At 39.7% G+C, this 13652-nt stretch overlaps 1 protein-coding gene across 3 annotated transcripts; it reads right to left on the reverse strand.

Annotated features, from left to right (window-relative positions):
- On the reverse strand, window positions 1-12218 carry LOC141586525 (23 kDa jasmonate-induced protein-like). Of its 3 annotated transcripts, XM_074407782.1 has the most exons (5): window positions 12082-12218; window positions 10180-10821; window positions 1831-2992; window positions 1214-1570; window positions 1-959 (listed from the first exon to the last, which is right to left on the reverse strand). In XM_074407782.1, exons 4-5 carry the CDS (start codon window positions 1329-1331, stop codon window positions 244-246), a joined length of 834 nt encoding a protein of 277 aa, XP_074263883.1. In that variant the 5' UTR covers window positions 1332-1570; window positions 1831-2992; window positions 10180-10821; window positions 12082-12218; the 3' UTR covers window positions 1-243. The 3 variants fall into 3 exon arrangements, with proteins under 3 accessions (XP_074263883.1, XP_074263884.1, XP_074263885.1); XM_074407783.1 differs by lacking the exon at window positions 10180-10821 and having other exon boundaries at window positions 12082-12203; XM_074407784.1 differs by lacking the exons at window positions 1831-2992; window positions 10180-10821 and having other exon boundaries at window positions 12082-12203.
- Window positions 12219-13652: the final 1434 nt, after the last annotated feature.

Below are 13652 nucleotides of genomic sequence, written 5' to 3' on the forward strand. Positions count from 1 at the left end.
TCGAAGCCCTAATTTCACAGCTGGAGTGAGAGAACTTTTACCATCACTTGAACTAACTGTTGTTAATTGATAATTCTATATTTTCAAGACCCGAGTTCAATACTTTTGATAATTAGACGAGTTTTAAACCAGGTCAACCAGTTTTTTGATTTAACTTGTATTAACCATTTCGAAATCATATCCAATTGTTACAAAACACGCAAAACAAAATTCGTATCATGGCCGCGATCAATAAGCCAAATCCTAGGAGAGTTTTGCTATGAAAAAGGGTCCACTGGTATTCTCTAAGGTAATACTTGAGACACATCCACCATGATTGTCTTCACGATGCGCACCGGAGCCTGATAATAAGTGGAAGATATATGGCATCTGTATGAAGAAATGGTCTTTCCATCTAACTTCTGTAAAAACCTTGGCGTGTACTTGATTGTCGTATGATGTATTGTCCCAAGCAAGCATCCAGTCACAACCATTGTCATAAGCATTTTCGCCAGTGTAAACGATAGCTCCTCTTGAACCACCGCGACCAACATTAAAGCTGTCATGGACGTGAACAAACACACCCCACTGCCCATTCTCAACCGTCTTAGGATGTAACTCTTCACTGAGATGCCCATTCCAATCCTTTTGCCCCGAAAAATGGAGGGTTGACCCGGTAGCATTGTAAAAGAGACAGATTGTGACAACTCCATTCCCATGTTTCGTCTTTAGCCAATTCACATATTCACGAGCCTCAACATCCTTGCCACCTTCCGTTTCTCTATCCAATGCTGCAACTGCTAAATCTCTTACTGTTATCCGTGTTCTAGTCACATACTGTGGCAATCTCCTTACTGTCTTTTCAGTGATTGGACTCCCAAATACAAGATCTGTATCACCTAATTTAGCTCTTACAGTGGTTGTACATTCCTCCTCCTCCTCCTCGCCTTCCATTGATATCAGGTTTTCTATTATTTCTTCTGTGCACAGCAACAGTAATCAAGATGCACAAACAATATTAATAAGATCACGGAATTATTATTCATTCTAAACAACCTTAATCCGGTTTTGATAAAGAAAGAGACTTTTTTGTATTCTCCACATTGAAAATTGTGTCGAAAATAGCATCGAGGAACAAATGTTACTTCGTTGAAGAAAACAGAAACAAATTTAGCGAGTCATTTTCTTAATTTATTCCAATATTTTAAAATAACTCCAAACTGCACATATATACCTTGTGAATTGGACATAGGCCTCCTCAAAGATTTAACAGCATTAGTCCGGTCTAGAGTTGTCATTTTGCCACCATGTCGTGAGCCATTTTGATAAGGATAGAAGCTACACCAATACATTCCGCAACAAGTTCTTTGGCAAGATGGTAAATTTCAGGATTTGAATTCAAGGTGTCTTCGCCAGTTATATCAGAGAATAGTCTCCAAGAATCCTTAAGCCCCAGAGGTTCAACTTTAATAATTTTTTGTGCACGCATTTGGGTACATATTTTCTCCTAATTTAGCTCTTACAGTACTGGTTGTACATTCCTCCTCCTCCTCCTCGTCTTCCATTGATATCAGGTTTTCTATTATTTCTTCTGTGCACAGTAACAGTAATCAAGATACACAAAGATTTTAGATATTAATAAAAACACGGAATTATTATTCATTCTAGACAACCTTAATCCGGTTTTGATAAAGAAAGAGACTTTTTTGTATTCTCCACATTGAAAATTGTGTCGAAAATAGCATCGAGAAAAAAATGTTACTTCATTGTAGAAAACAGAAACAAATTTAGTGAGTCATTTTCTTAATTTATTCCATCATTTTAAAATAACTCCAAACTGCAGATATATACCTTGTGTATTGGACATAGCCATAGGCCTCCTCAAAGATTTAACAGCATTAGTCCAGTCTAGAGGTGTCATTTTGCCAGCCATGTCGTGAGCCATTTTGATAAGGATAGAAGGTACACCACGACATTCTGCAACAAGTTCTTTTGCAAGATGGTAAATTTTAGGATTTGAATTCAAGGTGTCTTCGCCAGTTATATCAGAGAATAGTCTCCAAGAATCCTTAAGCCCCAGAGGTTCAACTTTAATAATTTTTTGAGCACGCATTTGAGTACATATTTTCTCCAAGTTTGTCGTAAATACTACCTTAGACATGTTTGAGTTTCTCAGAGGAACCCCTATTTCCGTGAGGTTAATTGACTCACAAATATCATCTAATAAAAGCACAAACTTCTTCGTCTTTAGCACATTCAAAATGTCTACTGCTTTCTCAGAAAGGCTTTTGCTAATCCACACATCCCCAGAAAACCCGATCTTTTTTCCAATATGATTCTGGATGTTTTCAAGCTTCAATTGTTTTGAAACAGCCACCCAAATCACCAAATCAAAACTGGTTTCATTGCATATTTTGTTGTTGATCTGCATCAAGAGAGCAGTTTTACCAACTCCACTGTCGCCAAATAAGCCCACAATACCAACCTCCTCATCCAACAGGTAGCTATAAATGCTGTCTAATTTCGGTTCCAAACCCACTGTCGGTTCACAAGGGATCTCAACCAAAGCTTCGGAAGTGCTATAGTAGCTACTACCTTGAACTCTTTCCCTTGTTGTATTAAATCATTTACTTCCTTCAATCTTCTCACCACCTTTTTCCCGAACTTGTAATCGGAAACATAATTTGTCGAACAACATGCAATGCAGAGCTTATTTGTTTCTTGTTGACGATTTTCCAAGAGCCCTTTAATTCTGTCTATCTTAAGATCCACCCTTGAAAGCCACAGTTGTACTTGATCCAAACACTTTTTTCCTTGTCTCTCTTCAATGTTAATGCATGTTATCATGTCGTTCTCTAAACTTCTTAATTCATGAGCTAACGTCTCCAAGCGTTTAAGATTATGTTCTAGGTCACTCACGTACTCCCATTTTCCACCAATGCAATCCAGGCAGCGAGTGATTACGGCATCGCCGCATGAAAGCTGTGTTTGGAAGATATTGCCCATATAAAAGCTTCACAAAAGCAAGAAGCAAACAATTGAAAATAGTTGCAATGATAAATGACTACAAATTAGTGTCAAAGATAATCATTCTAGTAATCAATCAAGCCAAGTCAAAGATATTCTACCTAACTCTTCTCCACCAACTTAGGAAACAAATTATCCTATTAGCTCTACAATTGTATGTTAGTCGTATACATCACTCAATCCATGGGATTTGCCATCTTTTAGTTATTTACTTACTCTAGTTAATTCATTGTATTCTAGTATATATACTCATGTAACTTACCTCTGTTAATATACAATTATTCACTCATCTCAATACAACTCTTATATGGTATCAAGGTTCATATCGATCCTAATACTAACCCTTCTCTTTCACGCTTCCGCCACCACCGAAACACCCATGGCGTCATCCAACAACCAACTTATTCCCAATCTCGACGAACCATCCAAACCCCTACTCTCACTTCACTTCCCGTCGTGCACCAAACTCACCGAACAAACCTACCGAACCTGGAAATTCCAACTGACCCGCCTACTTGAAGGCTACGGCCTGGTTGGTTTCATAGATGGAACCACCTCTCCACCACCCTCCACCATCACACCAGCCGCCACAGAAGCCAAACCCAACCCCGACCCCATCCCAAACCCAGCCTATAACACATGGTACCGTCAATATAAACTAATCTTAGGTGCCCTCTCTGCCACCCTCGACGACTCTGTCGGTCCACTCATACTCGATGCCAAGACCACCCATGAAGCCTGGCAAACCCTAGCGCCCTTTACGCTAACCCATCCCGAGGCCATATCCTACAAATTAAGGACCGCCTTAAACACATTACTCTCGGAGATAAATCCGTCACCGACTATCTCCTAGCAATCAAGTCCTGCACCGACCAATTAGCCTAACTTGGCAAGCCGATGGATCCCGAGGATATCACGTCCTACATCATTAACGGTCTTGACCAAGATTTATACAAGCCCGTCATTGATGCAGTACGCGCTCGTGATGTTCCAATCACCTTTACTGCCCTACACGAAAAATTAATTCACCAAGAATTAACAGTAAAGCGACAACCATCACCCACTGTCTTCAACCCGTCTGCCCACGCTGCCCAACACCGACCATATCAGCCTCGCCAATACACCAACACCAACCAAACTCGTCAATCCTATAACCCACCTATCCCACCTGTCGACAACCAGAACACCAACAACCCACCCAACCCATTTCGTGGAAAATGCCAATTCTGTCGCACCACGGGTCATGTAATCTCCGCATGTCCCGACTTTAGGCGTTTGTATCCTACTGTTATTTTCCCTCCTCCCACCCCTAGGCACCAACGACCCCATGCCCACACGGCAACAACCACCACTGCCCCGTCTCACAACTATCTCATTGATAGTGGAGCGTCTCACCACATCACCAATGACCTGCACACACTTGCTCTTCACGCTCCTTATGAAGGTCCAGACGATCTCGTCATTGGCGATGGCTCCTCGCTCCCTATCACTCATATTGGTTCATTTTCAATAAACTCCCTTTCTTTTACTAATGTCTTAGTTGTTCCTACTATTTCGCGTAACCTTCTTTCAGTTGCTCAATTTTGCAAAGATAATTCTGCTTATGCTATTTTCTCACCCGACTCTTTCTGTTTTAAGGAAACTTCGACGGGGCGAGTACTTCTTCAGGGCCGACACCATGGCACCTACCTGGGCGACCGACTCACCAGCCTCAAGCTTTCTCGGCTAGCACTTCAAAATTCAACCTTTGGCATCATCGACTAGGCCACCCCTCCAACGCCACACTTCAACATTTAAATCGTTCTTTGAATTTATGCATTTCAAATTTTACTCATTGTTCTGCTTGTCTCATTAATAAAAGTCACAAACTCCCCTTTTCCGTTTCCACTATTACGTCTAAAGCTCCGTTTGATTTTGTTTATTCCGATGTTTGGACCTCACCAATACTGTCTAACAATAACCTCAAATACTATGTTTTATTTGTTGACCACTTCACTCACTATTTTTGGTTATATCCAACTCGAAATAAATCCGATACCGTCACCATTTTCACTCGATTCAAAGCAATTATAGAAAACTATTTCAACACCAAAATTAAATGTTTCTATTCTGATAATGGGGGAGAATACGTTAAGTTAAACCCGTCTCTCCTTGACTCCGGAATATCCCACCTCACTTCACCTCCTCACACTCCCGAGCACAACGGGTTCGCGGAGCGACGACACCGCCACATTGTTGAGACGGGTCTTGCTCTACTAACCCAAGCACAGCTACCCACGACATTCTGGCCACACGCCCTATCCACAACAACCTACCTTATCAATAGGCTTCCTACACCAACTCTCCAAAACAGTTCTCCTTATGAAAAACTCTTCAATAAATCACCAAATTATCACAAACTACGTCCCTTCGGATGTCTCTGTTTTCCGTGGCTCAAACCCTACACAACCCACAAACTCGACCCTAAATCAACCCCGTGTATCTTCGTTGGTTACTCCATGACCCAAAGTGCCTACCTCTGTTATGACCCGATCTCCACTAAAACCTATACCTCTCGACATGTCAGATTTGTCGAAACTTCCTTTCCTTCCCTTGAACTCACTAAACTCACTGCCACTCCTATCCCCTCCCCCGACCGTTGGTGTAGCCTCACCATTCCCCTCCTCCCACCGTCTATACCCAACCTACCCATCACCACATCCTTACCCGAACCCACCATTCCTGATTCCCCTTCGCCTACCCCCCTAACCAGACCCCTCCTACCAGTCCCGAAACCCCTGCCTCCACTCCCTCTGCCCAACCCCTCGACAGTCCCACCTCCTCACCTTCCTCCACCCCACAACAATCACCCTCCCCTTCCCCTCCCCCCCCGCCCCCACCGCCACCACCTCCACGCCATGCCACCCGTCTTAGCAACAACATCATTAAACCCAATCCCAGGTACGCCAAAACAGCAACATTACCAACCCCTCATACCACCCCAACTACCACCAAACAAGCTCTTATCGACCCACGTTGGCGCAACGCCATGCTCGATGAGTACCAAGCCCTTATTCGTAATAACACATGGTCCCTTGTCCCTAAAACCTTAGCCCAAAACGTTGTTGGATGCAAATGGGTGTATCGTGTCAAATATAATCCAGACGGTAGCCTCAAGCAACACAAATCTCGCTTAGTTGCTAAAGGCTTCCACCAAAGACCCGGAATTGATTATTCCGAAACGTTTAGTCCCGTCATAAAACCTACCACCATCCGTCTTATCCTCACCCTCGCTGTTACAAATCATTGGCATCTTCACCAACTCGATGTCAACAACGCATTCCTTCAAGGTCGCCTTGAAGAAAAAGTATTTATGTGTCAACCTCCCGGCTTCGTGAACCCCGACAAACCCGACTATGTTTGCCAATTATCCAAAGCTATTTATGGTCTTAAGCAAGCACCACGCGCATGGTACACGGAACTAAAGAATTATCTCGTCACTAATGGGTTCAAAAACTCCCTTGCCGACCCGTCCCTGTTCATTTGCAAATCCACTTCCAAAACCTTATTTGTTTTAGTTTATGTCGATGACATTATCGTCACCGGACCGAACACAACCCACATTACTGACTTTATTCACCAAATTTCTACAAAATTTTCCCTTAAAGACTTAGGACCCCTCTCATATTTCCTTGGAGTTGAAGTCACTCCCACCAAAACCGGGTTACACCTGAACCAATCCAAATACCTATATGACCTCCTTTCTAAATTTAACATGCACACAACAAAACCTGCCTCAACTCCCATGCTCCCTCATCCACCTCTAGTTAAACAACCCGACTTACCAATTGAAAATGAAAGTGACTATCGTGCCTTGGTTGGTAGCCTACAATACTTATCGTTAACCCGTCCCGACATCGCCTTCCCTGTAAATCGCCTAGCCCAATTCCTTACCCATCCCACCACGACTCACTGGATAGCCTTAAAAAGGCTGCTTCGTTACCTCGCGGGTACGCTACATCTGGGCATACAAATCAAAGCCGACTCACCCCTATGCTTACACGGTTTTTGTGATGCTGATTGGGGAGGTGACCTTGAAGATGGTGTCTCCACCACTGGAATTATTGTATATCTTGGGTCCAATCCCATTTCATGGTCATCACGCAAACAGCGGGGTGTTTCACTGTCCTCAACTGAAGCTGAGTTCCGAGGCGTAGCCGACACCACGTCTGAAATCATGTGGCTGCAATCGTTGCTTCTTGAACTAGGTGTCACTGCTCGTCAAGCTTCCACCATCTATTGTGACAACCTTAGCACGACTCACTACTTCTCCACCAACTTAGGAAACAAATTATCCTATTAGCTCTACAATTGTATGTTAGTCGTATACATTCCTCAATCCATGGGATTTGCCATCTTTTAGTTATTTACTTACTCTAGTTAATTCATTGTATTCTAGTATATATACTCATGTAACTTACCTCTGTTAATATACAATTATTCACTCATCTCAATACAACTCTTATAATTAGTACACAGCAACAGCTGACAACTTGGATGATACTCAAAACAAAATCTCACTTTAGACCGACACTATCCATCTAAAGTTGTAGATGAGTCAAATATGTGACCACTTAATAAGACAAACAAAGTTGAATGGTGGGGGTTACTATTCATGCAAAAATGAGATTATTTGACCCATCTACATCTTTAGACGGATATACCCGTCTATAATGAGACTAATTGCTTTTTCTCTCTCTGCAACACTATTTATGTGGCCCCCTTTCTCCACTAACCCATTTTATTACTATTTTATCTCACAAAATATCCGCCACAAATGGTAACCCGTCACAAGGAAGACCAATTGATTAAAAAAAACATTACTTCCATGCAAGGATGGAGCCAAAATTTCAAAAATGGGGTAGCCGAATGCCGTATAACATAAGATAATAATATAAGTCGTAGAATTTCAAATTACAAACTTGACACACAACACTAATTTAATCGTAATAAATTTAAGGGTAAATTGATAACTTATACCTTGAATAAGTCATTATTTCAAATCTTATACCTAAGATAACTTTTTTTTCAAAACTTATACCAAAAATACTATTTTCTTCCAAACTTAATACCAAAATCTCAAAAAAGACAAAAAATGACAGTTTTGCCCTTACTAATTAAACATGACCACCCTTTCCTCACCTCCATTAAACCATTAACCAAACATCCACTATAACCACCACTCCAAACCATCAGCACCACCATCGGTCCACCCACAAATGTCCTTCTACCGGTGGACTCGCATACTGCCACCCCTAACCTATAACGATTAACACCATGTCTCATCTCTTTTCACCCAAGTGGAAAAAGGTCACCATGTTTATTCAATCACATCAAACAAAACTTATACATTTGATCAACTTGGACAAAATATTGGTCAAATGTGGGTATGCTGTTCTCTTGAACAGAATAACTATGGGAGGCCCACTTGCACAAAATAACTGTGGTTTGATTGATTTTTTCACATGAGGAGTTGTATTTTTGTTCCCCAAATCTTTTGGGCTCCCTTCAAAATCCCATATGTTAGTAGCCTTGTCAACTGGTTCAGACGTCTTTAATCCCTCTTTAGAAATCAGATCCGGAGAGTTCATTACCTTTCCCATTCCAACCACCACACTATAAAAAAAAAACACAATGGGGCAGCGACAGCGGAGAGGTGATGATAGCGACGATGATGGATTGATTTATCTTGAGAGGATAAGAAGAAGTGTGTGCGCTAAATATGGATTGGATTTTTTTTGTTGGCTGTGATGTTCGACGGGTTGAAAGTGGGGCTAAAATAGGGCGTCGACAGTAGGATAGCAAAGGGGCAGTGGCGCTAGCATCGATGGTGGTGTCAGGCTACCAGCGGGGGAGATGTGGTTCTTGATGATGGTTATTGTGGATGTGTGGGTTAAGGGGGTGTTTGGTTCAAACACAAAAGGTATGAGGTATGGGTTTGCAATGAGCCAAACCCATACCATGTGTTTGTTTGTCAAACATAAGGGTTTCATACCCATACCTCAAACCCATGAGGTATGAGTTTCTCATACCCAAGGAGGGGGGTGGGTACAGCGGCGTATCCAGGATTTGGGTAAAGGGGGGGCACAGTTAAAAAAAAAAAATTTTGCGGACAACATTTATACATTAAAATTCAAATATCGTCTTGATTTTATGGTTCTATTTTGATTTTTGTGTTTGTGTTTATGTTATTTCTGTCTCTGTGTTGTGTTTATCGTCTTTTTTTTTTTTTTTTTTTAAAAATTTTTTTTTTTTTTTTTTTTTTTTAAAAAAATTTTTTTGTCACGTGAGGGCACTTGCCCTCCCTATCCCCCCCCAGATCCGCCCCTGGGTGGGTATGAGATTGATACCCATAGGTATCAAATTAAAAGAAACAAAAATGTGAAAATAAAAATTATGCCAATATTGTAAATGAGCTTTTATATAGTTATTAGATTAAATATTTATTTTCATGATTTTATAATATTAAAAAATAATATTTAAAATATTATATTTTACATATTTTGGCTTTAATTGAGTTTCAAACCCATACCACTCGAAATTGAAACAAACACATGGAATGAGGTATGGAGTTCCAACCTCATACCACCCAGGTATGATTCCTCATTCCAAACCCATACCCATGCGCGAAACAAACGCCCCCTAAGAGGTTTAATGTGGTAGAGAAAGGGTGGTTGCCTTAATTAGTGAGGGCAAAATTGTCTTTTTTATCCTTTTTTTGAGATTCGGTATTAAGTTTGAAAGAAAATAGGATTTTTGGTATAAGTTTTGAAAAAAAGTTATCTTAAGTATAAGATTTAAAAAAATGACTTATTCAAGGTATAAGTTATTAATTTACTCTAAATTTAATTATTTAATGGTACATTAGAAGGAGATAAGTTGATTTCGATTTAATATTCTGAAAACATAATTAAATAGACAAAGAACCACATTAAAACAACTTAATTTTCAAAAATCGTCATGACTAAATCCTAAACCATTAATACTAGTTACCAATTAACTTAAACATAAAGCATAAATTGTACAAATTGAATGAAGGATTAAAGCATAAGAACCTGAAGTTATGATTAATGGGTTGGCAAAAAAAATTAAAAGCAAACTAATAAGTAATGCATAAAATAAATACATGATTACCTCAAAATATAGTGGGCACCAATAGCAAAGAAGAATGATGGTAAACTAATGTGCAAGAATTAAGAGGGATGAAATGGGAAATTTAAATTTTCACATATGAATAATTGAGAATTGAGAAGGTAAAAACAATTGAATAACCGTTGTCTAAAAAAAAAAAACAATTGAATAATCACAAATTCTTGACTTTTTCTAGGAAGCACGCAGAAAACATTAGAAAACGTCAAATTTGCAACACTAATGGAGGTAACCCCTTAGTTAAAGGATCTCCTATATTGGCACTAATCGTGATGTGCTCAATTGACACAGTGTTTTTCCGAACCTCCTCCTTAACTGATAGGTATTTCATTTCCATGTGTTTTATACCTTTAGAATATCTATCCTTCTTCGAAAAGAAGACAGCTGCGACATTATCACAGTAAATTTTCAGCGGCCTTGCAACAGAATTCATAATGCTAATCCCTGAAAGAAAGTTCCGCAACCATAAAGCTTGAATAGTAGCCTCAAAGCACGCTACAAATTCAGCTTCCATAGTGGATGAGGCAATAATTGTCTGTTTAGCACTCTTCCAGGAGATTTACCCCCCAGCTAAAGCAAACACATAACCAAAGGTGCTTTTCCTTGAGTCCACACATCCTCCAAAATCTGAGTCAGCATATCCAATAATCTCAAGTTGATCAGTATGTCTATAAGTGAGCATTTTGTCCCTTATTACTTTTCGTGTTTTGATTCTTTAGTAGGCCTATATTTTTACCGTAAGTGTTCTTTGTCAGGGTATATCCGTATTAAACTTATTTCTGACGGGTAAAATATCACTTATTTGAATAGATAAGACAAAAATCATACTGTCTAAATAATCACAAATAACTTGTTTTTTTTATCAATAATGAATTTTATTTAACTCGTCACAAACTTATTAACAGAGTAACAAAAAAATATTCGCATGTTTAAACTTTTTGGAGTTGGGTGACATGTGCAACCCCATGTTACTAGCTCCCTCCGCCCGGCTAAGGGCTGTTAATGAGAGGATACAGCTCGCGAGCAACTCGAGTTCGGCTCGGTCAAAGCTCAGCTCGAGCTCGAGCTCGGACTCGGCTCGAGAGTTTAACGAGTCAAGCCGAGCTAATGTTGGCTCGACTCGAAAGCTCATGAGCGGCTCGAACTTGTGTAATTAAATAAGATATTACTCATTTTGTCATGATTATATGTTTGTATCACACATATCAAAGATATCTCATTGATTTTCCAATATTTGTATATAAAACTTTCAAGCCTTATTATTAAAAATATTGAGAGAGAAAAAACGAAAATTCAACAATTATATATAGGCTCGAGCTCGTGTTAAATCTCGTAAGCTTGATAACGAGCACAATTTTTTCAAGCTCGTGTAAGCTGGAGATTGGCTCGAGCTCGAGTTTTACTTTATGAGCACAAACCGAGCAAGGTCAAGATCGGGCTGGGCTCGACTCATTAACACCCCTAGCCCCGACTTCTTAGTCAAGTTGCACAAGACAAGAACTAGTTATCCGTCTGCAATGAGAATTAATAGGTAAACACATTAACACAATGGGTGAATCCTTCGCGAACTAGTTTGCTCTTTAAGCTAAACAATACAACTAGCAAGCAGCCAAGCAGTGATTAACCAATGCCTTCTTCAGCTCATTTATGTTTTTTAACAACCCAATTAATTAAATTGCTGTAAATTTAATGAAAACTATTAACACGATACGCTTATATCCAACTTCATCACTAAGTATTCGTACCAGTATAACGAGAAAAATATAAAATTTTAATTTTTCACTAATTTCTTTAAAATACGTAAAAGCTAAATAACAAACGGACAATGTGGCGAGATGAAACTCTAGTTCGTGGAGAAGATGAATAAACAATGAGTCGATGACATACCTTAAAACAATAGACTTTAGTTCGAGTCTTGTAGCAAAAAATGAATTTAACAAAGATTTATGACCCTTACACGGCAATCCAATCTAACAATACTCTGTATTATTTTCCAAGTTGACACGAGAAAAAATTGTAGTATTATTTTCCATAGCAAAGGCAACTTGTCTAATAAATATGTAATTAATTCGATAATTATGGGCCAACCACCAAATAAATGTGGATTCCGACTTTGGGACCATTCTTGCAATTCATGGATTATACAACCAGTTGTACCCGTTGTATTGTATAGAATCCGAGCTTTGTAATAAAATATTCGAGCTTTATGTTAAAGGAGTTGTTTGGTTCACCATGAGAAGATACAATTACCGGGAAGATTAAATTCATATGAAGTTGAAAATCATGTGAATTGTAGAAATCTTGTTTGGTTGGATGTGGGAACTTGAATTCATGTGGGAACCCCCACTTACCTAGGGGGGCTAGGTAAATGACTTACTACATTATGTAGGAATTGAAGTTCCATAGGAAGTTCTACTTCCCATGAATTGGGCAACCAAACAAACCTTCATTTAGCTACTTCACATGATTTTCCAATTCCTATGAATTTGGAAGGCAACCAAACAACCCCAAAGAATATGAGCTTTATTAGAAAGTATCGGAAATCATCCATTCACACATTAAAAATATGAACTTTGAATTAGCTCAAAAAAAAAAATACATACATATAAGCTCGGATTCTTATACCTTGGTTAAACGATGCTCTATATATAACTGGATGTATAATCCTATTTGTGCCATTCTTGCCTAGTGAACTTTGCATAATTGTATTTCAATAATCACAAATTTTCGTCTAAGTAAGATAAGTCAAGTATGGGCCTGGCAAAACGGGCTAACGGGTCGGGTTTGGGTCGGGTCAGTTCGGGTCTCTCATAATGTCGGGTTATTTTGGGTCGGGTCGGGTCTTTTCGGGTTTCGGGTATTTTCGGGTATGCTGGTCGGGTTATTTTCGGGTAAAAGCGGGGCGGGTTATTTCAGGTTCGGTCATTTTCGGGTCAACGATTAAGACCGAAAAAAGTACGTTAATATTATTATCTATTTTTTAGTTTAGTTTTGATATTTGATTCTTTATTTTAACATTAACAATATTAAGTGTGCTTTTAAATTAAGCATTTTAAGTGTTTTTTTTTTATCCAATTAGTGTTGTGTTTTGTTAGGTCGTTTTCGAGTCAGGTGGTTTCAGATCGGGCCATTTTGGGTGGGGTCTGTTCTGGGTCAACAAAGTTCCGGTCATGTTCGGGTCGGGTCGGGTCAATTCGGGTTTCGGGTCACAGTTCAGAGTTGTAGTCCAAGTCAATTTCGGGTCTCGAGTTAGCTTTTTCGGTCGGGTCAATCAGGTCGGGTTGGTTTTGACAGGTCTAGTCAAGTATCATACTTTCTCTATTCAAATCCAGTTTCTAGGGGTGTTTATCGGTTCGGAACCGGACCGGACCGGACCCCGGTTTGTGGACCGAAGACCAAACAAGGGTAAAATGTTGAACCGTGGACCGGACCATACTTTTATTGGTCTGATCCTGTCA

The sequence above is a fragment of the Silene latifolia genome, chromosome 6, assembly GCF_048544455.1.
Source record: "Silene latifolia isolate original U9 population chromosome 6, ASM4854445v1, whole genome shotgun sequence".
NCBI classification, from domain to species: domain Eukaryota; kingdom Viridiplantae; phylum Streptophyta; class Magnoliopsida; order Caryophyllales; family Caryophyllaceae; genus Silene; species Silene latifolia.

Bases quoted from the DNA above. Each gene is read 5' to 3' on its own strand.
- LOC141586525 (XM_074407782.1), bottom strand. From the start codon at position 1,331: ATGTATTGGTGTAGCTTCTATCCTTATCAAAATGGCTCACGACATGGT. The intron at 960-1,213 runs GTATATATGTGC...TGCTGTGCACAG, and splicing joins GCCTATGTCCAATTCACAAG to AAGAAATAATAGAAAACCTG.